Source organism: Onychomys torridus, chromosome 4 (assembly GCF_903995425.1).
Source record: "Onychomys torridus chromosome 4, mOncTor1.1, whole genome shotgun sequence".
In the NCBI taxonomy this organism is placed as follows: Eukaryota; Metazoa; Chordata; class Mammalia; order Rodentia; family Cricetidae; genus Onychomys; species Onychomys torridus.
In genome coordinates, this window is record NC_050446.1 from 126,565,783 (window position 1) to 126,593,568 (window position 27,786).

The 27,786-nt window shown below is 44.6% G+C and overlaps 1 protein-coding gene across 10 annotated transcripts; it reads right to left on the reverse strand.

Moving 5' to 3' along the window:
• Positions 1-86: 86 nt before the first annotated feature.
• On the reverse strand, positions 87-27,709 carry LOC118581630 (activity dependent neuroprotector homeobox). 10 transcript variants are annotated; one of them, XM_036183996.1, is made up of 6 exons: positions 26,765-27,507; positions 24,779-24,953; positions 18,549-18,617; positions 8,697-8,809; positions 7,062-7,154; positions 87-4,245 (listed from the first exon to the last, which is right to left on the reverse strand). In XM_036183996.1, the coding sequence occupies exons 4-6, from the start codon at positions 8,802-8,804 to the stop codon at positions 1,132-1,134; spliced, it is 3,315 nt and encodes a 1,104-aa protein (XP_036039889.1). In that variant the 5' UTR covers positions 8,805-8,809; positions 18,549-18,617; positions 24,779-24,953; positions 26,765-27,507; the 3' UTR covers positions 87-1,131. The 10 variants fall into 10 exon arrangements, 7 of the variants coding, with proteins under 7 accessions (XP_036039889.1, XP_036039892.1, XP_036039890.1 ...); XM_036183999.1 differs by lacking the exon at positions 24,779-24,953; XM_036183997.1 differs by lacking the exon at positions 18,549-18,617.
• Between the last annotated feature and the right edge of the window lie 77 nt (positions 27,710-27,786).

Below are 27,786 nucleotides of genomic sequence, written 5' to 3' on the forward strand. Positions count from 1 at the left end.
TTCCATCTCTGCTCAGGGTGCTGTGGCATCAAACAGCAAAAGATGTAATGGACACACAGGACTATCTTGTGTAATAAAAGCAAATATTTACATTAAGCACAATACAGCAATTTATTTAGATGCTTAAAATGAATACAAAGGGAAATAAAGACCACAAATCATACATACTACAACAGTGTGTCATATATTAGATGGTATAAATGAATACACTCGGCGGTGCTCAACTAAAGAGGAAACTAAATATCCCAAATGCAGCACTCCACTGTGCTTGCTGCTCTGACACAACACTCTTACAGATCTAAAAGGTGTCAAAATTAGTAGCTGTAAAATCAATTCTTGCATGTTATTTTAGCTTAAAAGGTCTCATAAAGAGATCTGAAATATCAGTTTTGACAATTGTAATGTCAAGGATACTCAGAACAAGAAAAAAAAGTCTATAATACAGGAGAGTCCAGATATATATCTTATGTTGCTGGCCTCTGTTGCAAGATTGTACAAGGTTATGTGCAAAAACTAAGTCTGTCCAAAGGTCCGTACTATCGCAGGGTCAAGCTTCTGCTAGGTAAACTAGATATAGCATTTATCACACAGCAAGGGCAACACTAAAAACCAATCTATGACGGGCACACAGTAACAGTGTCATAAGCATCACTTGAGGTCTAAAAGACTGTACAAATATACATTTCAACTATTCAGAATGAATACACGAAAAAGGTCCATGTTCCCAAGTCTACTAGACAAACCTGACTGGTAGCATGTATGCCCGCCCTGCACTACTATGTGAATCAGGGTAAGGCTTTCCCAGGACATCCAACCAAACATCTTACTGAGGGAAAGAAATGCTGGAAAGGCAAGTAAAGACCTGCCTTCCCCTGTGTGCATTCATGGGCCACCAGCTTATTGGTTTTTCACACTTCATTACTGAGTCTACCAGAGAAGGGTCTGAAGCAAGATCAACCAATCACATGTCATAGACTTAGAAATAACCACTGAGGCTGTAGTGGTTACATGTCCCCAACAGCCTGTTGACTGACCAGTCCTTGCAAGGCAGTGCCAGTTAGAAGACAGCTTTGCAGTCAGAACAGAGGCCCAGGATGCAACATGGCCCATGTGCCGTGGTGTGCCAGGCCCTCAGGCTTGCTGGCTGCTCAGTTTTACGCCAGTTAAGCTGCCATGCATGGGATCAGCAACTCCATCAGTCATGCTGTCAAACTGCTCCCCATCCTCACTGTCAATTGTGCTATTCTGCCACTCAATCTGTGGGTTTGGTAAGCGCTCTGCATTCTCAGATGCATTTTCCCACTGTGACTGGTCCTTGGACCAAAACCCTTCAACTTTTCCATAGGAACTGTTCTTCCATTTCACCGGCTCCGTGTCACCTTGCGCCGTAGCCTTTTTTTTGGCAGCTGGCTTCCTGCTCCTTGCATCTTCACCCTGGGAAGACTCATCAGACCAGGCTCCTGGTTTCACTTCACATGTGTTGTCCTCAAAGTCGGAGATCTGCTGGGAGCCAGGCCCACTCTCAGATGGTGAAGCACCATCTTTCCACTCAACTACGTCATCTTGGTCCACCTCACTGTCAGAGGCATCATGCATTAGTTTGGTTGGTTCCTCAGTCAAACGGATAGTTTCATATTTCGAACCATCCTCCTCCTCCTCCTCTTTTTGGTCTAGCTTCTCAGATTCCAAAGCATCCTCAGGAATTACCTTCGGTACATGCTCCTCTGGATTATCACTAGGGATTTTAGGCTCAACTTCAAAGACAGGGTCAAAAGGGCTGCCGCTTCCATTGGATTCTTCTTCTAAATGCTCAAAACTATCTGAGAAGCTGTCATCTTCCTTCCCAAGGTTAAGCTTTTTGTCCACAGTCTTACTAGCATTGACTCTTGAGTCCTTCTCGTCATGATTTTCAAATAGCCACTCAGCATCAAAATCCATCTCGTGCTTGACTTTATTTAACTCTTTCATGTTAAAGCCCAGCAGCACCCCAGGCTTGTACTTCTCACAGTCGCGGACACACTTCTTCCTCTTGTTACTGAAATGGGAAGCAATGTCACTCTTCCACAGCCACAGACTGGCGGCTAACTTTTCAATTTCTCTCCTGGTGGGATAGGGCTGTTTGTTGAAGTACTTTGTGAGAAAGCTTTTCCTAGCTTCATAAGAATCATCTTCATGACCCTTGGGGTCTAAAGCTAAAACAACAGGTTCTTCAGGCTTCTCTTCAACGCAGCTGGGGGAGTCACTATCCTCTTCCAGCTTTCGCTTCTTCAGCAGAGGTAACTCCATCTGCTCATAGGTGCGCTTCACAGGGGCCAGGCCTGGGGACTGATTGAGCCGAGAGGGTGCATTGGTCTTGTCCTGGCCATTCTGGGTTTTCCCCACACCCCTGCAGTGGACTAGATGCAGGGTGATGGTTGAGGCTGTCATGTTGCTAGTGTACACACCAAGGCAATGGATACATTTGTAGGTTAGCTTTTTCTCAACTGGATGAACTGTCTGAATAACCTGGTGTCTTTCTCGTAAATGATGGGCAAGTGCATCAGATATGGGTCCTTTTAGGATTGAAAAGCAAAGAGGGCAAAGCGTTTTCCCAACATCTTTTTTATAGGGAACTGCAGCTTGAGGTGAACTTTTAACAGGGACATCTGCTTTTTCCTGAACTTTTGGCTGTGGCTTTGGAGGAACGGGGGCATTATTTTGGGCATGGTAAGCAACTGATTCTGCTGGGGCATCCCTCAGGTTGTAAGTGGTCACCAGGAGATGGATGTTGGTGTGACTCCCCTGTTGCAACGTCAAATCAAAGCTCAAAGTAGAATCCGTTTTAGGCCCCATCTCTTCGTCAATGTGAACCATTCGCATGTGTGCTGCCATCTTTTCCACATCATTGAAGGTTGAGCGGCAATATGGACAAGACAGACCATGAATTAACATGTGGTTGAGCAGGGTATCTGTGGGCAAATAGCGATTACAGTAGAGGCATTTGCTAGTAAAATTGTGTATTTTCATAATGTAGTTAGCTACTGCTGGAACTTTCTCAGCTTTATGTTCCTTTTCAAAGTGAACACTATAGACGTTCTCGGGAAAAAGCTCATTGCAGATTGTACAGATTTTCCACTTCTGAGTGGCACAATGGTTGCTTGGAGGAGGGCCCGTGGCTGCTGGTGGAGGTTTAGAACTGGACTGACCTAATACTCTAGATGCCTGTGACTGAGACACAGGAGACTTCACCTGGCCAGGGGGTAGAGAAGAGGTGTTGGCAGTCTGCAAGGAGTACCTGGCTGCTGCTGGGGGCCTCTGCTCAGCACCTAGCCCATAGGACCTCCCATTTCCACTTGGAAGTAACTGTTTCACAGACTGAGACTGCTGGGGGATGGAAACTGGAGCATTGCCACCTAGACCCAGCCTCACTGACTGGCCAACACCATAGCTCTGGCCCACAGATTTGACTCCATAGTTGTTTTGCTGCAGGTGAACATTGGACATCATGTTGACTCCTGTTGAGTTTAAGTTAGGCTTTGGTATTGACAATCGATTCACCATCTGCTGTGATGGCAAAGACCGGACATTTCCAGAAGCAAGGGAACTGATTCTTGGTGGGAGTCCCATGCCCTTTTTCTCTTGAGGCTTGGGAGCAATCAGCATCAAGGGTTTGGCTCGGGGAACTACAACATTTGTGTGCCCGATCATGGCAGTGACCTGATAGCCTATCCGCTCATGGTCCTCAATGACATGCTGTACCAAAGCTTCATAGGACTTGGGCATAAAAAGGCATCGCTTGCAGTGGATGTTACACTCTTCTCGGGCATTTGTGCCCAGGGGGACTGCACCATTGAGTGATTTTTCTCCTGCCTTTGCTATGTACGGCGCTGCCACATGCTGAAAATGTTCCCTGTAGATGTGCTTCCTGACGATCTCATAAAGAGGGTCTCGGTAAGTGCACTTCTTGCAGTAATACACGGCTTGCTCTACACTGTCAGCCTGCTTAGGTTTAAGGCCATCGTTTTTGTTTTTATCTTTGAAAGTGCTGAGGCTGCTACTTGGTGCGCTGGAGTTTGGAGCATGAAATATTTTAATGTGTGTTTCCAAAGTCTTTTTATCTGCATTGAAGGTACAGTAAGGGCAATTAAGGAGAATCCTATTTTCAAAGTCTTCACTATGGACATTCCGGAAATGACTTTTGTAGGCAGAGAAGAATTTTGAGGAAAACGGACAAGCACTGCAGCAAAAAGGTTTTGTCCGATAGTCCTAAAAGAAATGAAACAAAACAGAACAGAAACCAGATGAGAAAGCCACTCAAGGCAGGTAGCTACAGGGTTCAGGCACCTCCCCCAGGTATTTCCAGAAATTTTGCGAGGCAATCATTTTTGGAGGTAAAACTAGAAAGAGAAACTCAAGGAACTCAGATGCATTTTTAATCAAATACCTTTATTTGTACCCCTGTGTAAATTAAAACCCAGTGCTTAATGAAGTCCTTGCTAATCCTTTAAAATGGCTAGTCATATTTGCAGGCTGGTTTCACAAAGAAGTCAAAGAAGGGGGAAAAAAGGGAAGGCTTCAAGAAAAACATTTTGTCGCTAAAAACCAGAATAAACCATGTAAATTCCCCATTTTGTGGCTCAGTAATCTGCTCAGGTTTCAGACACGGGAACTCACAGGTCCATATACCTTTATAAGCAACATAGGTGTACTTTTCTCTTTCCCACCATGCAACAACTTTCGTTAAAAAAAAAAAAAAAAAAAAAGAGAAAATCTCTAAAGTTTCTTCTGCAGTCTAAAGCACAGTGAATTTAGACACTGCTGTGGATCACAAGGCTCCAAACTAGGAAACCTGGCCTTTCCCACTACTTCAAATGAGGGCTGGAGAGACAGTTCAGTGGGTAAGAGCTGGTTGGTTTTAGAGGATCTGGGTTTGATTCCCAGCAACTGCAAGGCAGTTCATGACCATCCACACTCCAGTTCCAGGGTGTCTGGAGCTCTCTCTGACCTCTGAGGGCACCAAGCACATACATGGCACGCAAATACACATTCAAGCAAAACAGACATCAAAAATACTGTTTTCCCTTCACAAATGCCAAATAAAGCCAGGTATGGTGGTGTATCTTTTTAATTCCAGCACTTGGGAGGCAGAAGCAGGTGGATCTGAGTTAGAAGCCAGCCTGGTCTATAGAGTGAGTTCCAGGACAGCCAAGGCTACACAGAAAAACTGTCCTAAGACAGACAGACAGACAAACAAACATTAAACTCCAACCAACCAACCAACAAATAGTCATTGAATTAGCAGCTGCTCTAATCCATTTAAAGAAGTTAACTAAGACTGTCTTATAGACATAGGGCAAAGTGTTCAGAAGCCATAAGAGAACACAGTGACATTAGAGAATCAGCTTTCAGAATTAAGACCTTAAACAGGCAAATATATGTGATAAGCAATCATCTTTTCTCCTGTTTTTCACGAACTGTTTTGAACCAAAATGAGTTTCTCTGCACTCTCTCAAAGCTCCTCAATGTGGTATAGTGGTGTACACCTTTAATCTCAGGGCTGGGGAGGCAGAGACAGGTGGGTTTCTGAGTTCCAGTATAGCCAAGATTAGAGAGACCCTGTCTTCAAAACCAATCTTCTCTAGAAAGGCCTTCAGCATCTCTCCCTAGGACATTAAGTAGAGCTCTAAAGCACAAAGTATAGAATTAGAAAGGGAGTTCACAAATACTTTTCTCCGTGGAGAGAAGTACCATTTACAATGTTGTTATCACCCCCCCCCCCCCCAAACATGGTTTCTCTGTGAAACAGCTCTGGCTGTCCTGGAACTCACTCTGTAGACCAAACTGAATTCACAGAGCTCTGCCTGCCTCTGCCTCCCAAGTGCTGGGATTAAAGTCCTGCGCCACTACTGCCAGGCCCCATTATTACATCATAATTGGATAAACTAGCATCAACTATCCTTCTGAACACAAAGGCATAAAAAATGACCTGTCACTGCCATCCTAGGGGTCACTCTCCACACCTTCCCATAAAGATCAGGTGTCATCAGTGGGGATAAAGAGGTGTAAATAGAAGGCTGAGTATAACTGGGCAGGGCTGGCACACATCTTTAATCCCAGCACCTAGAGGTAGGTGGATCTCTGAATTAGAAGCCAGACTGGTCTTCAGAGTGAGTTCCAGGACAGTCAGGGGCTAAAAGCTGTCTCAACAACAACAACAAACAAACAAACGAACAAACAAAATGGATTGTGTGCTAGGCGGTGGTGGCACATGCCTTTAATCTCAGCACTCGGGAGGCAGAGCCAGGCAGATCTCTGTGAGTTCGAGGCCAGCCTGGTCTACAGAGTGAGATCCAAGAAAGGTACCAAAGGTACAGAGAAATCCTGTCTCAAAAAACAAACAAACAGAGTTGGAGATTTAGCTCAGTGCTAGAGCGCTTGCCTAACAAGCACAAGGCCCTGGGTTTGATCCTCAGCTCAAAACAAACAAACAAAAACAAACAAACAAACAAACAAACGATTGTGACTTCTTTTCCCTAGAAGCAAGTGCTAACTAACAGAGGCAGAACAGCAGGCGGGCAGCTGCACACATAATGCTGAAGAGTGCTCCTTAGAAATGGAAGCAGGAAGGCATTGCAGAGGGTTCTTATACACTACAGGTCCCCCAACTTTGCTATTTTTGTTTTCTTGAGACAGGATCTCATTTGCCCAGGATAGCCTCAAATTTGTTATATATAGAATGCCCCTGACCTTCTGATCCCACCTCTACCTCATAAGCACTGGAATTAGAGGTACATGCCACCATGTCTGGTTTATGTGGTGCTGGAGATCAAACCCAAGGTTTTGTGCAGGCAAGGAATAATGCTCTAACTACTGTGCTCCAACTTCACAAAGTTATAAGAAACAAAATTTCTGTTCTTTCTTTTAACTTGAAGTTTCAGTCCAGTAACAAGTAATGCCCCAGGAAAAGGAGATGCGCATGGTACTCTACACTTTCCATGGCAGGCCACTGCCCGGACACAGCTGTCATTATGAAAGGCTCGAGTGGGAAATGGACATTCCAGGACATCTCCTATGAGACTTACCTGATTTTTTGTAAGTGAAGGGTCCCACAGTCCTACATCCTCCCATGTAGTGTTTTTCAAATAAAAGTCATTAGGTTCAAACTGTTTAAAATCCTAGAAAAACAGTGAGAGAAATTTACAAAAACATAGTGGTATCAAGCCCAGCCTGACCTGACACCTCAACTCTACCTCTTTAACCAGTGTGGAGGGCACAGGAGGGTCAACCACTGAGAACTAATGCAGTGGTGCCGAGGCTCAGCAAATGCAAAAGGCACATGGCCAGGGTTCCAGAGAAAGTGCCCCAAGTGCAGATGGGAAGGCTGCAGTCCTACAACAGCTCCATAACCACATAACTCACCAGTCATAACACTGGGTGGAGGAGGGACATGTGCTAATAGCCCTGGAGGAGTAAGAGTCTAGGTTGGCAGCATAAACAAGCAAACAAACAAACAAATGAAGGAAGGGTGGATCTGGAAGAAAAATCAGATTTTTAAACCCAGAAAGAAAGTAAGCAACATGCCGTTCAATTTATACCATAATGTGAAATTGTAATGTTCCCCCTCCATGACTAAGAAGAAGTAGGGTGAATAGCTCACAGCTGTAGGTGGAATGTTAAATATGTGCAAACTTCAGAGTACCTATTAGCTCTAGTGGGAGGAGCAAACCCAGTACAGGCTAGGAAACAGTTGACTATTTGCGTATTTATTTGGAAAGGTCTCACCCACCCCTAAGTACAGATCCATGTGAATCTGAAACCCTGGGAACAAACCACTAGAAGCCTATTTGAGAAGCTTCAGTTTCCAGGATACAGCCCTGACTACTCTGAATGGGACTCAGGAGAAGAGAACTTGGCCCATGAATTCAATGTCTATCAATTCCACCCCTGACCTGTGTCCTCAGCACTTGTTCCTTGCCAAGCACTGTGCTATGCATGGGATAAATGGTTAAGCAAGGCCACTTTAGCCCGGCCAGTAGGAACCTAAACTCTGTGGGGAAATTGCTTTAAACGCTTCGGTTGGAGGTTGTGCTCAACTAACTGTAAGATCTGGAGCAAGGAGATCTAGACAAGGAGGAGACGCTTCTATCTATCCCGTGGGGCTTGAAAAGCTCAGAATAAAAAGGCTAGGGAACAGTCTGGAAAGGCCAAACTGCCACACAAGGGCAAGATAAGTCTTTGATGGGTCAGAAGACTGGCAAGTGCTCAAACCCTAAGGAAAGAGATGACAAACACCTAGACAACCGTGCCTCCAGTCAGGTCTACGGAAACACCCAGGCCTATGAGAACAACAGCTTCTGCTGTCCCACTGCCTCTTCCCCAACTGTGAGCCTGAAACCACTGCGTCCCCAGTTCATAGTCCATAGACTGGACACAAGAATTCCTAAAGCCCCTTAAGGTTATTTCAAGGACAAAGTTCACATACAACTTTAAAGCACTGTCTGTGTATATTCTCCATACTGTAACTGTTTTTGCCTCAGGATGCAAAGATGAACAGGCTTTCAGGAAAAGGGAGGAAGCTCTAACTGAGAAGGTTTTGGTGAAGTTGAAGGCGTAGTTACAATTCAAATCCCACCTAACAGTGAACCATCTTGCCCATGGACACAGGAACGGATCAGAAGCTGAGTCACATTAAAATTTAAAAATGGCATGCTACTTACTTCTATATGTTCTTTACAGTATTCCAACCCAATGTCACTAAGTATTTTTTTCACAGTTTTCCGGGCTTTTCTTAAACTGCCAAGATTGTTGACAGGAAGTTGGAACATAGTTTCTATTGGAAAAAAAAATTTAAGTCAAAGTCAAAACATGAACAACTTGTCAAAGTTACTAATTCCACGGATGACAGGCTCCCAAACCCTGGCTCCTTCAGTGAGAAGAGGTCCTCATCTAGCACATGGAACCCTTACAGCAGATGGGCAGAGGTGAGTGCTTGCTGGCCTTCCCTATCTTGTTCGAGGACAGTTTTACCTGAGTCTAGGTGCACAAGTCTGATTAGATTTAACAACCCTTTAAGAGATGAATTGGAAGTCGGAGAATGAAACAATATCAATCAGCTATCTTAAACCAAATCAAGTATGCTTTCCTCCTTGTGATGTCGGACCTACAAACCTAGAAAACGACTGGGAACTTCACAGCACCACACAGCTCTGAACGCTGAGGGGAAGATTTGCTTACTGAAACATCAAGGCAGGCAACAATACTCTCACAGAAGCAACCTGACATTCAATGACTGTTTCTGTCTCTTCCTCAAATCCAAGTCCCAAATGATGGTGTAACCTGCTTCTAAGGTGGTAACACATCCGGGCAAAGGAGTCACACAGGCAACAGAATACTTAGATGGGGAAAGCCATGCTTGTGGCCTCAGAGCACATGGTGACTGCTATAGGCTTTTTAAAAAAAATGCCTGGTGTGTGTGTGTGTGTGTGTGTGTGTGTGTGTGTGTGTGTGTAAGTGTATCAAAAAGCTGCTTGACTGCCCCAAATACAAAGGCAGAAAGAAAGAAATGTAGATCCATTTCCCAAGTTTCTAAAAAAAACAAACAAAAAAAAAGGTACTTGTATTTATTTAAGAAAACTGAATTAGTACAATTTGAGGTGAGAGTTTTGTAAGGCACTGGATGTGACCTAGTTGCCTTAATAATCTAAATTCAACATAATTTTGCAGAATAAAGTAGCTTTAAGACCAAAGCAAGCCAAAAAGAAAAAGAAAAGCAAACAAAACAACTCCACCCCCACAACAGGGAAGCACCAGCAGTTGGAATTTGACAAACTTTAGTTTTCTAACTGTAACTGTCACCTTTACTGGCTGTAAGCCCAAACCTGGGGATGTTCCCCTAAGTCACAAGTCCCAGAACACCCTATTATTAAGAATCAAAGTTTAGCTGTGTCTCCCAACATTAAAACATTCACAGATCAGAATTTTCCAGCCTTATCTTTCTCCAGATGAACTCCTGTGAGCTAAAGACCAGGGAGCGTCTAGAGTGAGTCCCCAAAAAGGACAACAGTTACCATTTCTCCTTCATCCTCCCTGAGCCTTATACCAACCCAAGCAACAAGGTTTCAATAAAATACTAGTCCATGTTTGAATTACTACACATGACATGAAAAAGGACCCCAAAATACCGTTTTTTCTTAGGTCACTTAAGGGTCAGGCTGGGTAGGTAGTAACACATTTGTAATCCCAGCACTCAAGATGGATGAGGCAGGAGGATCATGAACAAGAGACCACCTACACCCTAAATGAAACAAACCCTGCATAGTGACACCTTGACAAAAAAGAAAGAGAAGAAATCTAAGTTCATATCAGTAGTTGGCTCTAGAATTCATTAATGTTACCCATCTGATTTTTTTGTTTCAAAAGTTATAAGGACCCCAAGCCTTAAAATCTTTTTGAACTAGGAACTTCAACAAGGAGACCATATTTAGAAAACAGAGAAAAAACAAACCCCTACAGTACAGAGGGACAGAGTGGTAGCTACTTTCTCCTGATCCATCCTTTGGTCTCCATTGAGTCTGCTCAGCCTTTCGGTCTGTTATGCTGGCAGTGTCTAACAGGTCCTTGCCAAGGAGAACCTCCTTTCAGCACACAGCACAAAAGGGGCAAACTGTTCAACTTAATGCACCTGTACTCTTGTTCACCAATCACTCTGCAGGCTGTGGTACTGGGAAGCACACAGTAGGCCCTTAGGCAATAGGTTTTACACAAAGCCTTATTGTCCAGCCTCAACTGGAACTACTCCTGCTCAAAAAAAAAAAAAAAAAAAAAACCATGGCTGTCAGCAGTGCTGGGAAGCAGACAGGGAAATTCCTGAGGCAGCAAGTGTGCTTAAGCTTTGTTGCCACCAAAATCTTGGTAGAATCAACAGGCAGCGGGACACAGAAAAGAAGTGATTCAGTCAAAAGGAAAAATGGGATTGATTAGAAAGAAGTTTGTCAAAACATTCAGTAAGTGATTCTATAAAAATCTCCTGGCCCTGACAATCAAAACTAAAACACTATATAAAGTCAATTGCTAAATTCTAAAATAATTTTGGGGGCAGGTCAGTTAGTTCAGTTGATTAGAATGTGGTACTAGTAAAATAATTTTGGGAATGCTCAATGCAAGTGTCTTAGCCACAGCCATGTACTAACTGGAAGAGCAGTATTGTACAGGCTAGGCTGACCTCCAGCTCACAGACCCTGCCCCTGCCTCCTGGGTGCTGGACTAAAGGCATTGTACTACTACTCCTGGCTCACAATCAACTTTGATTAAATTCATTTTGAATGAATGAGTCACACACCTTTCTCAATCTCACCTGCACCTAAAGAGGAAGGCAGGAACACAGTGTAACCTAGGTCAAACTCTTCTGTGTTTTACTAGAAAGCAAGAATCTAACAGCTGCAATGAGAACCCAAGATTCATCTTGGCCCTAAGGCTACATATGAAATACTATGTAAATAATATAGTGTATATATATATATATATATATAAAATATAGTATGCCTGATATTCTCTGCCCCCCAGATACCCAAAGCAATTACTTCAAGCACCAAGAGGTAAACAGAAAACAGGCCAGCTGCAGATCAACACAGTGCAGGGACAAAGACCACAAACTAGTATCAGTACGGGGCAATACAGCGGACAACCTATGAACAACCTATGAACCGAGAAACTAATTACAGCTTCCATCTCAAGTCCTGAATTCATTCAGAGGCCAAGTAGGTTCTTAGGAGGATGGAGAAAGACCTAACAATAACAGTGACAGCTTAGCTCAAGGAAAGGTCTGCAGACCTGAGCAGAATAAGATATGAAGCACCAATGGGGACTGTTTTATGTCACTGTCCCTGCAGAGCTACTGAGTCAGGATGGCACCACTAACCCTTATTTTTAGAACTATAGAAGATCAAACAACAAAAACAAAGCAACAGAACATTGGCAGGGGCTGGCAACTCTACAATAAAGCAGCTGATGAGTGTCCAGGAAGTATCACAAACAAACAAACAAACAAACAAACCACAAACACCACCAAGTAAAACAAACAGAAAGGAAGGAACCTTCACAGCCAGCTGGAAACATTTTGGCTGAGCACAACAAGAAAAAATCCTCAAATCAACAGGTTACACTGAAGCTACCTGGAGGATGCAACACTGTGTCCTTAAAGTCACCTTGTTTCAATATGCACTTATGTACTATGGTTGTTTTGTCTGCAGGCACATTTGCACACCAGAAGAGGGCATTGACTCCCAAGGGACACAGTTATAGACGGTTGTGAGCCACCATGTAGGTGCTGGGACCTGAACTCAGGACCTCTGAAGAGCAGCCAGTGCTTTTGAGCACTGAGTTATCTCTCCAGCCCCCTCAATATGCACTCTAACTTGGTATTTCTAGACCTCTAATGAGTATCCAGGCTAACTGAACACACTTTAAGTGCAACAGTAAATAGGATAGCCAGCCAACTAACCACTCCCCTTGAAGTCTCTCTCTCCACCTTCCTATCTTAGTCATAGTGGCCCTGACCCTTCTCTCTCTAATCATTTTGTGAACCACTGGTGGTGAGGCATATCCATAATTGTAGCACCTGGGAGGAGGAGACAGTTGGGAGCAGGCATTCAAGGCTAACTTAAGCTAAATATCAAGTTAGAAGATATGAGAGAGCCAGTCTCAAAAACTACGTATGGTCACATGGGTGAGATGGCTCACTTACTGTGCAAGCCTATGGACCTGAGTTTGATCCTAGGATCCATGAGAGAACCCACTCCTGAGACTTGTCCTCTAATCTTCACATACATACCATGCCCACACTAAATAAAGCATTTTAAGAAATTATAGCCACAGCAAAACTCTTAAGTCTTCAGACTCTAGCCTCTTCCCCAACTATCTGGGGAAGCAGTGAATACATACCTTGTTTCTTTTTTACAAAATTAATTTTTATATGCATTGGTGTTTTGCATGCATGTGTATCTGTGTGAAGGTGTTGGATCCCCTGGAGGTAGAGTTATAGGTAGTTGTGAGCTGTCATGTGGGTACCGGGAATGGAACCCAGGTCCCCTGGAAGAACAGCAGCTGCTCTTAACCACCAAGCCATCTCTCCAGCCCCCATACCTTATTTCTTCTTTTTTCGCCGGAGCAGAGGACCGAACCCAGGGCCTTGCGCTTGCTAGGCAAGCATTCTACTACTGAGCTAAATCCCCAACCCCATACCTTATTTCTTTAAGCCCATAATACTTGTAAGGTTTATATATTTGTACTTATTTTATACAGGGTCTTTCTTCTTAGCCCTGGCTGTGCTTGAACTCAACAGACCCACCTTCCTCTGCCTCCCCAGTGCTAGGTTAAAGGCACATGTCATCACATACTATTTGTACGTTTTTTTTTTTTTCTTCGCAAATCAACCCTACAAAGCCTTGCTAGAATCTTCCATCCAGCAAGCCACCCTATCAAAAGGCTCTTTTCAATCTGAAAGTGATCATCTACAACCTACAGACCCCTTTCTTTTCCCTCTGCTAGCATGGGGAGAGCCCTTCAGGAGCTCCCACAGAAGGGCTGCTCTAACATCTCTCCTCCTCTCTCGACCACAACCACAACTGTGGCTATTTCTGGCTACCCAGAATGTTCCCGATTAGATAAAACTGCAACAAAACAGATTAAATACAGCCCAGGGGCTAGAGAGATACTCAGAGGTTAAGAGCACTGGTTGCTTTTCAAGAGGACCCAGGGTGGGATTCCCAGTACCCACATAGCAATTCACAACTGTCTGTAACTGTAGTTCTAGGGGATCTGATGCTTTTTTTGGGTTTCTGAGGGCACCAGGCACAACATAGTGCTGACATGCAGGCAAAACATCCACAAACATAAATTAAAAGTAAAAAAAAAAAAAAAAACTTAAGAAAAATTTAGGTCTAGGGCTAGCCAGCTGGTTCATTGAGTAAAAAGACCCTTTCCATGGTGATCTGAGTTCAATCCTTGAGACCCACTTGATGGAAAAAGACAAAACTGACTCCTGTAGTCAACTCTGACTTCCACACATGCACCATGGCACCCCCAATAAACAAGTATTTAAGAAATGACGACACAAATATACTGTTTTCAGCACCACTGTTAGACATCAACCTTGCAAATTAAAGACATCTCCCTCTGATCAATTCTTTTTGCCATCCCATCATCTCAGTGATCTTCAAGTCATTCTCAATGGACAGGCTACAGCTTGTCAATCTCCCTGGTTGGCTCCACCCCGTGTGAACTGGTTACTTTGGATATGAGAAAAGCAGAAGACAGAAGCAACACTAACTTTAGACATTATTTTTATTGTATTTGTTGTTTTGAAGCAGGCTTTCTCTGTGTAGCTTTGGAGCCTTTCCGGGAACTCACTCTGTAGACCAGGCTAGCCTCAAACTCAGAGATCCATCTGCCTCTGCCTCCTGAGCGCTGGGATTAAAGGAGTGCGCCACCACGGCCCGGCTTTAGACAGTATTTTTAAATAAATTTTCCTAAAATAGTTATGTTTGGCGAAAGCCACTTCACACATCTATGGATAATGCGGAGAGAAAAGACTACCCCCGAGGTGCGGCACCTACCATCACTGCCACAACTGAACTGGTTCTGAGTTGTTCAGTCAAGCCTGTGGTGTGCACACAGAGATCAAGAACCTGTAACATCTAAGGTCAGCCAGATGATCCCCTAACATCCAAAAGAGAACAAGGACACAGATGAGGACAAGGGTACTCTCACATCAGCTAGGATGCTAATGGCCACTAAGTAACACCAACAAACAAACAAACAAAACAAACCAACCAACCAAACAAAACCAAATAAAAAACAGAAGTTAAACTTGTGTATGTACGGCACACATGGGCAGGTCAGAGAACAATTTTTTTTTTTGAGCTGAGGATTGAACCCAGCCAGGGCCTTGCACTTGCTAGGCAAGTGCTCTACCACTGAGCTAAATCCCCAACCCCTAGAGAACAACTTTTAAGAGTTAGTTCTCTATCATGTGGGTCTCAGGAAATGAGCCATCTTGTGGCACTGAAGAATCTTTCTATTCAATTCATAATGCTATTGTTTCACCAACAGAAAATGGTACCCCGACAGCTTTGCTTTTCTTCAGTGCTAGCTGAAATCCAGTGTTTAATCGGGCAAGCACTCTACTACTGAGCATTATATACACCCTCTCCCCCCAGCACCACTCCGAAAAGTCAGCTTTTCAAAAACCAAATGTCATCTATCATCTCCCCATTGTTAAAGTTTTTGGAGGAAGTAAGTTCTCATGAAGCCAACCAAGGCTGACCCTGCAGCAGACTAAGACCTTGTACTTTGAAGTTCTTGCCTCTACTTCTTAAGCACTGGGATCACAGATGTGTACCATTACACTCCTGTTACTGTGTTTTTCTGACAGCTACTTGAGGAAGGCAGAGGCTTTGAATCTGTTTTTTGTTTGTTGATTGTTAGTAGGATGTTAAGACTGTTCTCAACTACGACTAGGCTCCTTTTCCCAAATAAAGTACTACACAGGTCCCTAGCACAGATGAACTTTTGAAACATGCTGGGTGAATCAATCCAGTGGTAAAAGGCCATAGTTATTTGACCTTGTTTCTATGAAATATGTAGAAGTGGCTCTTCAGGTGGAGACCAGGGCAGTCTGAGAGAGGTGGGAGAATAGGGGGACTGCTGATGGGCACCAGGCTTCTTCTACCTATTGTTGCAATAGGTGCCACCCCAACTACTCTACTGAACTGTATGCTCTAACTAGGAAAGCCGTTACCAAAGTAACAAAACCCCAAAATATACACTAAAATCCTCACATCATTCAAAGGCATGACAACACAATACTCAGGCTAGGTTTTTATGCACACTAATTGGATTTTTTAAAATTATTTTTGTTTTTTTTGAGATAAGGTTTCTCGGTGTAGTTTTGGTGCCTGTCATGGATCTCATGCTGTAGACCAGGATGGCCTCGAACTCAGAGATCTGCCTGGCTCTGCCTCCCAAGTGCTAGGATCAAAGATGTGCACTACCGGTGGATTTTTCTTTCTGTGTTAGAGACTAAACCCAAGTTATTGCATAGTCTAAGTGTTATACCCCAGTAATGTTTTCCCTTTTATAAACTAGTAGGGGGGAGCATGTCCGTAACCCCAGCATTTGGAAAGCGAAGGCAAGAGCATCAGGAGTTCAAGGCCATCCTGGATTACATCAGACCTGGTTTCAAAGACAAGAAACGATTTAGGGCTGAAAAGATGGGTCAGCAGTTAAGTGCACTTGCTGCTCTTCCAGAAGACAAGGCTTCAGTCTCTAGCACCCATATTGAGTGGCTCACAATCATCTGTAATTCCACTTCCACAGAGAACCTGACAACCTCTAATGGCTTCTTTGGGCATTCCTGCATGCATGTGGTGCACATACAGACAAACACACATTAAAAAAAACAAAAACAGGGCTGGGGAGATGGCTCAGCACTGGCTGCGCTTCCAGAGCTCCTGAGTTCCATTCCCAGCACCCACATGGTGGCTCACAACCACCTGTAATAATAAGATCTGGTGTCCTCTTCTGTCATGCAGACATACATGCAATAGAACACTCATATACATAAAATACACAAATAAATACTGAAACAAAACAATTCAAGACCAACAACATATATATGAACGCATAGCCCTGGCTGGCCGCCTACGCACAAAGATCCATCTTCTTTTGTTTCCTGAGCGCTGGGATTAGAAGCTTGTGCCAACACTTGAAGCCTGAAGGAGATAATATTTTGTTTTTGTTTTTCAAGACAGGGTTTCTCTGTGTAGCCCAAGTTATCCTAGAATTCACATGGTAGACCAGAGAGATAATTTTAAACAGCAGTCGGTGTTCAAAACCAGAGGATTTATATCACTGATGGCTCTTAGTCAAAACGGTGATTACTGTACACCTGGTCTGGACTAGGATGAGTTTCTAGAGCAAGTTCTTGGATACAGTCTAGCAGGATGATCTTGACATATTAACAGAACTTTCTAGATACTGTTAGTGAGTTACTTTGTGGTAATATAGTAAACAGAACTTGGCTGGGTGGCCCCAAAACTTTTAAGCACTTCAAAAACCTAGACAGCTTTCTTGGCAAATTGGCTCCATTTCTAGAAGCCAAGAGCAGTACAGTGTATCATTAACAACTAAGGTCTTAATGCACTCTGCCTCAGATGACAGATTACAAGTTCAATTCCACTTCTGTTTAGCAAAATTGAACATGTGAATTCACAGAGGAAAATCTCATGTGTTGAATTTAAATTTCACTTTTCTTTCTTTCTAGTAGTTTCGAGAGTTTTACTTCACTAGAAGGGACATCTCAGGGAAAGTGAAGTGGGCGCACTCTCAAAGTGAACAGAAAGACTACTGCTGCACAGCACTTTAGCACACCAGGAAACTACCTAACAGCTGCTCCTCACATCACCAACTATCACAATGACAATGACACCGTTTTAGCAGCTTTCATTTGAAATGATCACCACAGGTGATTTCAAACATTCCAATTATTTCATTGCTACTTCATAACTGTAATTTTGCTACTGTTGTGAACTGTAATAGGTGAACTGATAGGTGACCCCTTATAGGGTTGAGATCCACAAGTTGAGAACTGCTGTTTAAGATAAAAGATACCATCTCCTTATTATTCAAGACAAACCACACCCATTAAAAAGGACATTCTCAGTGACCCTGTCACCTATACCAGTGGCTCTAAAAAGCAGGACCCCAAGAAACAGATTGAATGAACAAGGCCCTGCCCACATAAGGCTCACAGACAGGACACTCACAGACACCAACAGCAAAAGGGGTGCCAAGTCAGAAACATTTTCAGAAGTAGAAGCTGCTGATGGAGCCTGGCTCCAAGCTAGTGGGATGGCCATGGTGCCAGAGGCAAGAAAGCCAAGCCCTAGCAAGCCCTGCACCGAGTTTGAATGGCAAAGCTGGACAAGTGGGGCGATGATTAGATTAGGGCCTTGAATTGTGAAGCTACAGTTTGGTGCCATGTCTACTTACAGGTACAGAAAGAGAAGTCACACACACCAACAAGGGTTTGTGTGATTAAACATAGACAAGCCAGGCAAGGACTACCACACTAAGCTACAGTCCTAAGACCCAAGAGGTTAAAGGCACTTTAGTAGTTTTAGTCTGGTTGTCTGTTTGATACCAGAATTAGCCAATGTGAGAACCACTCAAGGTATTGTTAAGACCATTCTAGACTCCTCACTCTTCTCTGAAACGTCTGTGGAGCCTTAAGTCTGTCTGTTCCTTAAGTGTGAGTTAAGACAGTGAGGGCATAGCAAAGGAAGAGACAGAACTGTTTCGTGTGTGCAACTTACAGTCCTAATTAGAAAGCAAAACTTTTTTTTTTTTTTTTTTTTTTTGAGACAGAGTGTCACTATATATCCATGGCTGGCCTAGAATTTGCTTTGTAGATCAGACTAGCCCCAAACTCTGCTAAGATTAAAGGCACATTTGTCCTGAATCAAAACTTTTGTCTTTTGGTAAGACAGTTGTGTTCACGGACCAAAACATACCTGGTTTGGTATATAGACTTCAATGTCAAACTTCTTGAGAGGTAGGGTTGTCAGTAAAGCTGCTATTTGCTAGAAAAGATGGTAAAATGCAGTGAGTGAGTGAGAATCTACCCAGGAGCCAAACAGACCTGTGTTGAATTCCTTGCTCTGCCATATACTAGCTCTGTGACCCTAAAAATGTTACTTAGCCTCTACAAGTCTATTTCCTAATGTGATATGACAGGGCTGGAGAGAAAGATCGCTCTATCAAGACTCAAGTTTGGTTCCCAACAGTCAGATGTGCTCTTCTAGACTATAGGCGTCCACAGACACATAGCATTTACTCACACAAACACGTTAAAAATAAATAAATCTAAATTCTTGTCCAGGTGTGGTGGTGCACACCTTCATTCCAGGAGTTGGGAGAAAGAGGCAGGTGGATCTCTGTGAGTTTGAGGCCAGCCAGGACTACAAAAGAAAAGCATACGTGATCTCACTGTTCAAGTGTCAGGATTAAGTTAGGTCAATACTAAAACAGTTCCCATTGTTTCCTGAAGCCAGATCAGATACTCTGAAAATTCCAATAACCTTGAATTGTTTGGGCTACCTTATTCCTGAGAAACAGTTGTGGTTGCCACAGTAACAGTTCTCTCTGTATACAGTATAATATGCACCTGTACTCAGACATACTGTAGTATTTCTGGGCAATAATTTAAGTATACTTAGCAGAACCATTCAAGTTAGTACATTCTAGTCTTTACACTTAGTAGTACTTCAAATGTTTATCTAACTTTTGCTCACACTCATACCTTAGTTGAGTAACTTTTAAGATTCACATTCCTACCCCCTCGTCCAAGGAACAAGGTGAAAGCTGAGACACCAAAGGTCTCTCCTTAGCCCTTCATTAAGAGCTACTATTTTATTTGAAAAGGTGATGTCTCAGTGATATCATCTTTAAAAAGAAAACAGGGACGAGGACACATGATATATCTAGACTTAGTGTATGATATAGGGAAGGCACCCGAACTCATCTCATTGTCAACACCATTGTACAAGGCAGGGACACATCGAGAGTGGTCAGCTAACTGTGAAGAGCTTCACAGGCTTAGAGGCATATCCTTGTCAGGATACTATAGTGGATAACCTGGTTTAAGAGGAACGTGAAAAAAGGCATTTCTAATACTCAGCTGGCCTATGCACAGCAAACACGTTCATTTTATAATCACGAGAGCAAAGCAACATTGTATCTCAATGCTGTGTAACTAAGTTATTTTAATGCTCTAATTTATCTATCAAAACCACTCAAGAATAACCTTCCACAGCAATGAGGACTTATTTTCTGTACCATTCTTAAATAACAGACAGTTTACCTAAACCATGTTATATAAACCACCCCTCAGGGTCAAGGTTTTAACAAAAGGCACATAGCTGAGAAAGACCATTAACTTCCAATCCTCCTGCCCCTACTTCCTGAGTGCTGAGTACAAGAAAACCATGCACTACCACCCAGGGATTCTGCAGTGCTAGGGATTGAAGGCAGTTCTTTCAAAACCAGTGATATAGTAGTTTTCACCACTTGCTGGCGTAACCAGAGGTATTTCATTTGTGCCTGCTGTTTTTAATAATTTGGGACACTTCTTGCATTGGAACATAGCTCACCTTTCACAGGAGTAAGAACTCTACTAACTCAGAATTCACAACTGCAATTTAAAATTTTATTTATTTATTTTTGTTTTTTTTGTTCGTTCTTCGAGACAGGATTTCTCTGTAGCTTTGGAACCTGTCCTGGACTAGCTCTGTAGACCAGGCTGGCCCCGAACTCACAGAGATCCTCCTGGCTCTGCCTCCGGAGTGCTGGGATTACAGGCGTGCGCCACCACCGCCCGGTGCAATTTAAAATGTAAACAGAAGCAGCCACAGTACCACATCTAAGTCTTTCCTGGTATATTGTTTCAAAAGAGATCAATCACAAAGTTCTCCAGCCACCAGCTCCCACCAGAGAAGACAATACAGACTCCACGGGAAGCAAAGGCTGAGATTTTAGGCAAAGTCGTCACTCAGCAGAGTGAGAACAGGAACCAGACAACCCAAAGCTTTGGGAGAAGCAACAGGACCTGAGCAAGTTCTTCTTTCAGACCCTGGACAGGTAACTCCAGAAGCACTACTGCAACCTGCACAGCTCCTACCCATAACCAGAACCCATGTAGCACCACGGGTCTAGTGGTCAGCAGTCAACAGCTCACAGAAGCATCCGAAGTGTCCCAAGTACTGGCTGGAAAGATGGCTCAGCAGTTAAAGAGCTGGCTCTTCCAGGACCCAAGTTGAGTTCCCACCACCCACAGCTCACAACCACCTGTAACCCCAGTTTCAAGGGATCCAACACCCTCCTTCCGACCTCCACAGATACCAGACACACACACGGATCAGACACTTACAGGTAAAACACTCAGATACATAAAATAAAAAAAAATCCAATAAATAAATAAACAAATAAATAAATATCAAGAGTCCCAAGCACAGGCCTGGACATCTGACAGAGCCTATGGCTCACTACATTGCTATACATAGTGGTGCCTTGATTCTCAATTTAAAACAAAGACAGTGCTAAAAGAATGGTTTTTAAAACACTAGAAAGCCAAACTGATGAAACATCACATTTTACTCTTCTTTTGGACTTATTTTTAGTGCGCATTCATGTGTGTTTGTGTGGGAGTGAGGGCATGTGCCTGTGGAGGCCAGAAGGTGTTGTTGGATACTCTGGAGCTGGAGTTTCAGATGGTTTTGAGGCACGAGACATGGGTGCTGGGAACTCTGGTTCCCTATAGGACATATCCTTAACCACAGAACCCTCTCTCCAGCCTTAATCTTACTTAATACTCTAAAATCAAGTAATGGGTCCCTGTCCCTCCACCATGGGCTACCAGCCAAGGCTCACGAGAAGGGACACCTAGCTCCCCACCAGGAGTCAAGTACAAATCTATACCCTAGCCTAAGGAGAAAGTATCAAGATGTGGAGAGATTCAGCCTTCCTTCAAAAGCTCTATCTCCAAGATCTTATACACTCCTCTTATCCCCAAACACATTTCTGGAACATTGCTGATCCTCTTTCCACGTTCCAGGATCGTTCTACCAATTGTCTTGGAAGGGAAAGATGAAGACCACTAGGGACACGGGAGTGCCTCTCAGAAGGCAAAGGAATGTGATCACACACTCCAAGATGAAGGAACCTGAACGGTACCGTACTCATTTTGCACTTTTCACTGACAAGAACAAGACTGTGGCTCACATTCTGTCGGAGACTACCCCACTCCCACCTCATATATGCTCTGCACAATCAAATCAAGGTGATGCAGCCATTCCTAATTTTAGGAAGCAGGCTAATATATGTTAGAATCTTTCCTTACAATGGGACAGAATACAGTCTCACCAAACTAGAAGATAGAAAGGCAGGTAGGTCATGAAAGGGCAGTTGGGAGGAGCACCAAGACACTCAAAAATAACAAAATCCAACCTTCTATCTGAACAACAGGATAAGCAAACAAAAGCCCCAAGTCTGGGCAAGACAGGGATGGCTTACTTTAATGGAGTTTTCACAACCAAGACAGGGAAGGCACCCTACCGAAGCATCCATCTGGTTAGCTAGCCTCAGTTTATACTAGCTTCATAAACCACATTTCCATAATGACAACATGAAAAATGACATAAACCTCAGCAAGGGATGTGACACTAGCTGCAGGGCCATCATAAGTGCTTACAAAACCCAAGGAAAAGCTTTCCAAGTTTATGTAATAGCAACAAAATGTCAAGTTCTTTTTGTCTCACTAAAATTACCCACATTTTGGAGCAACATTCCCCCTACATGTCTTCTGGGCAAGCCAATGAAAATTAAACTCTACTGAAAAGTATTTTACCTTCCACAAAGTACAAAAGGCTTTATGACACTTGTATTTTGACTTAACAAGTAGCTTACTGTCAAACAGTCACAGACACTATGGGGAAAACAACACACGAGCTCCTAATATTAAAAACAAAAACAAAAACCCCAAACTTTCCATTTTTCTTTAATGTTAAGAATGATCATAAATCACATTTCTAATTCTTAAATATTTTATTTGTATTGAGTGTGACAATCATTCCCAACTCTTAAAAATCCCAACTGTTTTTTTTTTGGGTGGGTGGGTATAAACACATCCACACACACACCCAAGCAATGAGCTCAAAATGCTAGGGCTTCAACTACAGTTAAACAAAAACACACACACACCCAAAAGACACTACTTAAATTTGTCAAGCTTTTCATTCTTTTAACCTACCAAATATTAGTTCCCACCTTTTCATTTATAATAAGCCAGCTATTTCTCAAGTTGTAACTTTTCACAACTGAATTTGTATGGTAGATATCAGCGTTTAGATAATGTATAATTCTGAACATTTTTGTTTTCTAAACACTGAATACTTTTTAAACAGGTATTTAAGAGATTTGCTACAAGGAAGATAACCATTTCATTAGTGGTATACTGTATGTATCTACACTTTCAGTAATTAAGCTTATTGGTCAATTACTTTTACACTTTTGTGGACACAAAACCTGTTCAACACTGTCAAGTTAAAATACTATCAGAATTTTTTCTAACTCTGGTTTAGGAAGAGAAAAAGAAATCTAAGCAATATCAGTCCATGTGGGTGTTTTATAAAACCAACCAATGAATTCAACAACCCTATCGACTGCATTTCCTATGTAAGGTCTTGAGAAACAAGATTAAAGATCTGGTTATTTTCAATGTCTTGAAGACTATGACAATAGTTGGAAGAAAAATTTTCAACAAATCAAGATAAGAAAGTTAATTAAACAGAAGACCCACTTCCTTAGTCTAGTTAATTGAGGCTATTCAAAAGAATCTTTAGTTCACAGACTGTAGTCTCAGCTTCCCCTGGGTGAGAGGTGGCTCAGCTGTTCAGTGCACTGCTGCTCTTGCAGAGGACTCAGCTGGGTTCTTAGCACCCACATGGCAGCTCACAACCATCAGTGACTCAAACTCCAGATCTGCTGCTCTCCTCTGGATTCCACAGGCACTGCAAGCACATAATGCACATCTAAACATGGAGACAGAACACACAAACCTATAAACAAATTTCTGCTTTCAAACTCAAGTGTGCCTGCCCTCCCTCTTTTTGTGTCAAACCCAGTTAACTGTTCAAACTTTAGAGTACACACATTTGCACAGCTCAAAGTTCCCTGAAGGAAAAATGGCCACCACCATTAACTAACACTGGATTTCACTTATCAGAAAGAACAAAATCACATTTGCAAACTTGACCTCAAACATATACACAAACTTTATGATCCACTTTAAGAATCAGGTAACTGGGGCTGGAGAGATGGCTTGGCGGTTAAGAGCACTGGTTGGTCTTCTAAAGGAACCAGGTTCAATTCCCAGCACCCACATGGCAGCTCACAATTATCTGTAACTCCAGTTCCAGGGGATTTGGCATCTTCACAAAGACATCCATCCAGGCAAAATCCCAAAGTACATAGAAAACAAATCTTTAAAAAAAAAAAAAAAAAAAAAAGCTAAAGCTATTTGTATTTAATATTGGAATCTGTAAATACTAAAGACATATAAATAAATACAATGTGAATTCATGCAGTCTCTTAGAGCAATCCTGGCACCAAGACCAAGGTGCCTCCTTTTCACTCAGCAAAATGTTACCTGCTGGCAACCATCTAACAAAGAAAAAAGTCATCTTCAAGCACTAAATGGTTAACTATATATTATATATATCCATTTGGCATCCCATAAATTTATCTTGACATGCCCATGTAAGATGTTTGTAATAACAGACTAAAGTATCCACAGGTGACTCACAGTCAATCTTCCCAAGCAGATCAAATCCAGGAACTCCTCCTACCAGGCTAGCTACGATCTCTACCAATGATCCATTCCAGCCCCTTTTAATCAAGTAAGTAAGTAAGGAGAAAGCTTAGCAAGTCCTGAGTTTAACTACTAAAAACTTTATGCCCAATAGTGCAGAATGCAAATGGTTATAACGACACCATTGACTTTGAAACTTTCTCTTGGAAGAGCCACATTCTTAAATGCTCAGAACCCACTACTGCAACCAGCTCAACTGTTTTTCTGAGGAATGTGGCTAAGCTGAAATTTTGGGAGTGTAGGTTTTGGTGGTGACCAAGGAGGAAGTCTCTGGATTCCCTGATGCTGCAGCCCCACCCTCCAAAACGATATACCCACCGGTGTGAATTGACAATGCAGTCCAAAGAGCAAGGCAGAGGACGGAGTCCAGATCCTCAAAATGGCAGGACAGGGAATAACCACTAGGCCACCTATCAGTTCAGTACAAAAAGTGCAACCCTGTGCATCACGGTGTAAAAGTTGGGGCCTAGGTTTCGTATTGTGCATCTCACACCTATGGAAATAACACAACAGGAGTAAAATCTACAGAAATCCACACCCCTAAGAAAGTGGGTGCATACCAAGACTGGCGTCAACACTTGCAAAGGCAGTTGGCTACTGAGACAATGTATGGCTGGAAGGCTGAAGTTGGAAGGCATCAAAAATTTGCAATCAACTCTATCAAGTTTGACAATGAGGAACTCAATAGGGGCCTGATGTTTACCAACAAAGCCTTGCAAATCATGACACCCATCTCTCATGGCCATGAAAATCACCACCCCACAAAAACCTCTCAAGAATGACTTTTCACTCTTAAAAGAGTTGGAGAGATCTGGATTGACCAGTGATATACCTCAAGCCCATTACTTTCAGGCTTTAAACAACCCCCTTTACCATCTGGCCTAGGAAAGAGATGTCAACACATTCAAACCTTAAGGTGAAAGGATTCTTAAGAAAGGGACCTATGACCTAAGGATGTGCACCAAAGTGACTGATCAGCAACCAAAGTCTGAGGGTGAACAGTTTGGAAAAAGAACTTTCCAAACGTTGAAGTGGCTCTCTTAAATAATCTCTCTTAGACTCACTTAATCCTTCGCCATGTTGCTGACTGTCAGCTCAACTGAGTGCAAGTCTTGCTGGGCCCATTTTCCCATGGTCTGTAGAAGGCGCTGTTAAGCACATCCTGTTCTAGTTCTGGGGCCCTTCCCCCCTCTGCAGCCTTACCCAGTGCAGAGAATGCGCCCCCTACTGACTCCAACACTCATTGCCTTTAACCGACTTGGCTGCGGTGCATTTTGGGTGGGGGCTGGTATTTTCTTCATGGCCATAAACCAGAAGCAACAATGCAGATTTATAAAGAAACTGCACAAAGCTATGCAAGAGACACCCCCCTCCCCCAAACACACACCATTTTGAAGGTTCAAGCCACAGGCACAAGAAGCATCAGGGATAGGAACTGGGCTTTTGGGGCTGGACAGCATTAAAATGGCTAACACAGGAAACAGTTTGGATGTTTTTCCCTCCTAAGCCTTTGTCTGTGAAATGGGGTTATGACAAGAACTGTCCAGAGGAACTGGTGACTGAAGAACACTGCGAAGACACTGGGATGTGTGGCAGGGAGTGAGGCTAAAATGGGTGTTAGACTTCAGAGCCTGATCCTGGACAGAAGAGGAAGAGAAGCAATCGCGCCTTTTCTACCAGACAGGCATCCAGGCTGGGGGGTGGGAGGAGAGGAGGGACAGGCAGCCCAGAGGAAAGAAGAGGTGAATAAGAGGGTGCTCAAAGAACTACTCCCCATTCATTGCATTCGACAAAAATCTTTTCGCGGCTTTCTGCATTTCCATTTTCTCACTGCAAAGTTGAGGATCAGAAAGAGGTAGTGCTGGCCAGGCAGCCGAGATTGAGAGCAGGGCTGGTGAAGGTCTGTGGTTGTTAGGATGGGAGGGAAGCCGGCATGTTGTTGGGGTGGCAAAGACTTTCACTCTGTGCCATGCACTCCCCGCCCCCCAGGCCTTTCCCCTCCCCCCCAAGTCTAGGGTGGGCAGACCTGGCAGAAAGCTGGTTCCGGGGACTGGGGGCGTGCGTGGGGGGAAAGGGGCGGGAGGGGATTAGTTCTCGGGGAGATGAGAGAGCGGGGTACTGGGGGGCGGGGTGGGTGCGGGAAGATGCCACCAGCCGCAAAAGCCTCGGGTGGCCGGCGGCCTCGCGGGGCGGAGAAGGGGGTCGGGCTGCAGGAGGGCAGAGGCCGGTCCAGAGCAGTGTGCGCGCCGAGCACAATGACCGCGCCCGGGGCCGGAGGCTGGCAGGGCAGGGCCGCGGGCTTACCTTGGCTCGGCCTCGAGGCGTGCGCGGGGCCGGCGTGCTCCGGGGCCCGGCGGCGGGCGGGCGGCGGCACGGCGATGGCGGCGAGGACGCGCCCGGGGCCTCGTCGCGCTCGGGCTCCGGCTCGAGCCGCGGCCGCGGCTGCTGCCGGGGGGCGCGGCGGGCGCAGCAGAGCGGCGGGCGGCGGCGCGGGCAGTGCAGACAAAGGAGGGGCGGAGGGTGGCGGAGGGCGTGGGGCCGCGGCTTCACCGTCGCGGGCGGGCGGGCGGCGACAGCCGCGCGGCTCCTCGGCGGCGGGGACCGAGAGAGGGAGCTGTGTCTGAGGAGACGCCAAATCCCCCCGAGCGCGGCGCTGAGGGGGAGGGGGCCAAGATGGCGGCGGCCGGGGGGCGGGCGCTCAGCTCATGGGTCCCGGCGGCGGCGGCGGGTAGACCGGGCCGGCGGTAGTGGCGGCTGCGGCGGGCGGGGGAGGGGGCTGGTCCCGCGTCTCCCCTCAGCAGACAATACAAGCGCCTCGGAGCGAGTCCCCGAACCTGCCCTAGCCAAAATGGCGGCCGAGAAAGAGCGGAAGTGACGTAAGCCCCTCATTAGCATAAGAGGACTCATTGTCCAGCTAAGCGGGAGGGGGGGCGGTGGGGGCCAGCGCCCCCTGCACCGGGACCCCCCAGGGACTGCTCTCCGGCCTCTGCTGCACGGACCCTTGTCTTGTGGGAGGGTGCCTTCAGCACCCCCAACCTCGCCAGGGGGGATTATATAATCCCCACTGAGGGGGAGCTCTCGCGAGAATTTGGAGGATTTGCCATTGACCCACTAGGAGGCGCCGTGGATAATGGCCGCAGTGCGCTCCTGGGTGCCTTCCTCTGGCCGCAGCGCCGCCGGCGGAGGCAGAAGCAGCGGGCCGCAGCACGCTCCGACAATCAGTCAGGTGGCTGTGCTGGGGATCCCTGCGCGGGCCCATCTGGGCCTGGACTACATCTGGAGGGAGGGTGTGCGGGCAGCCCTGAAGCTCCACGTGCTCAGAGAAC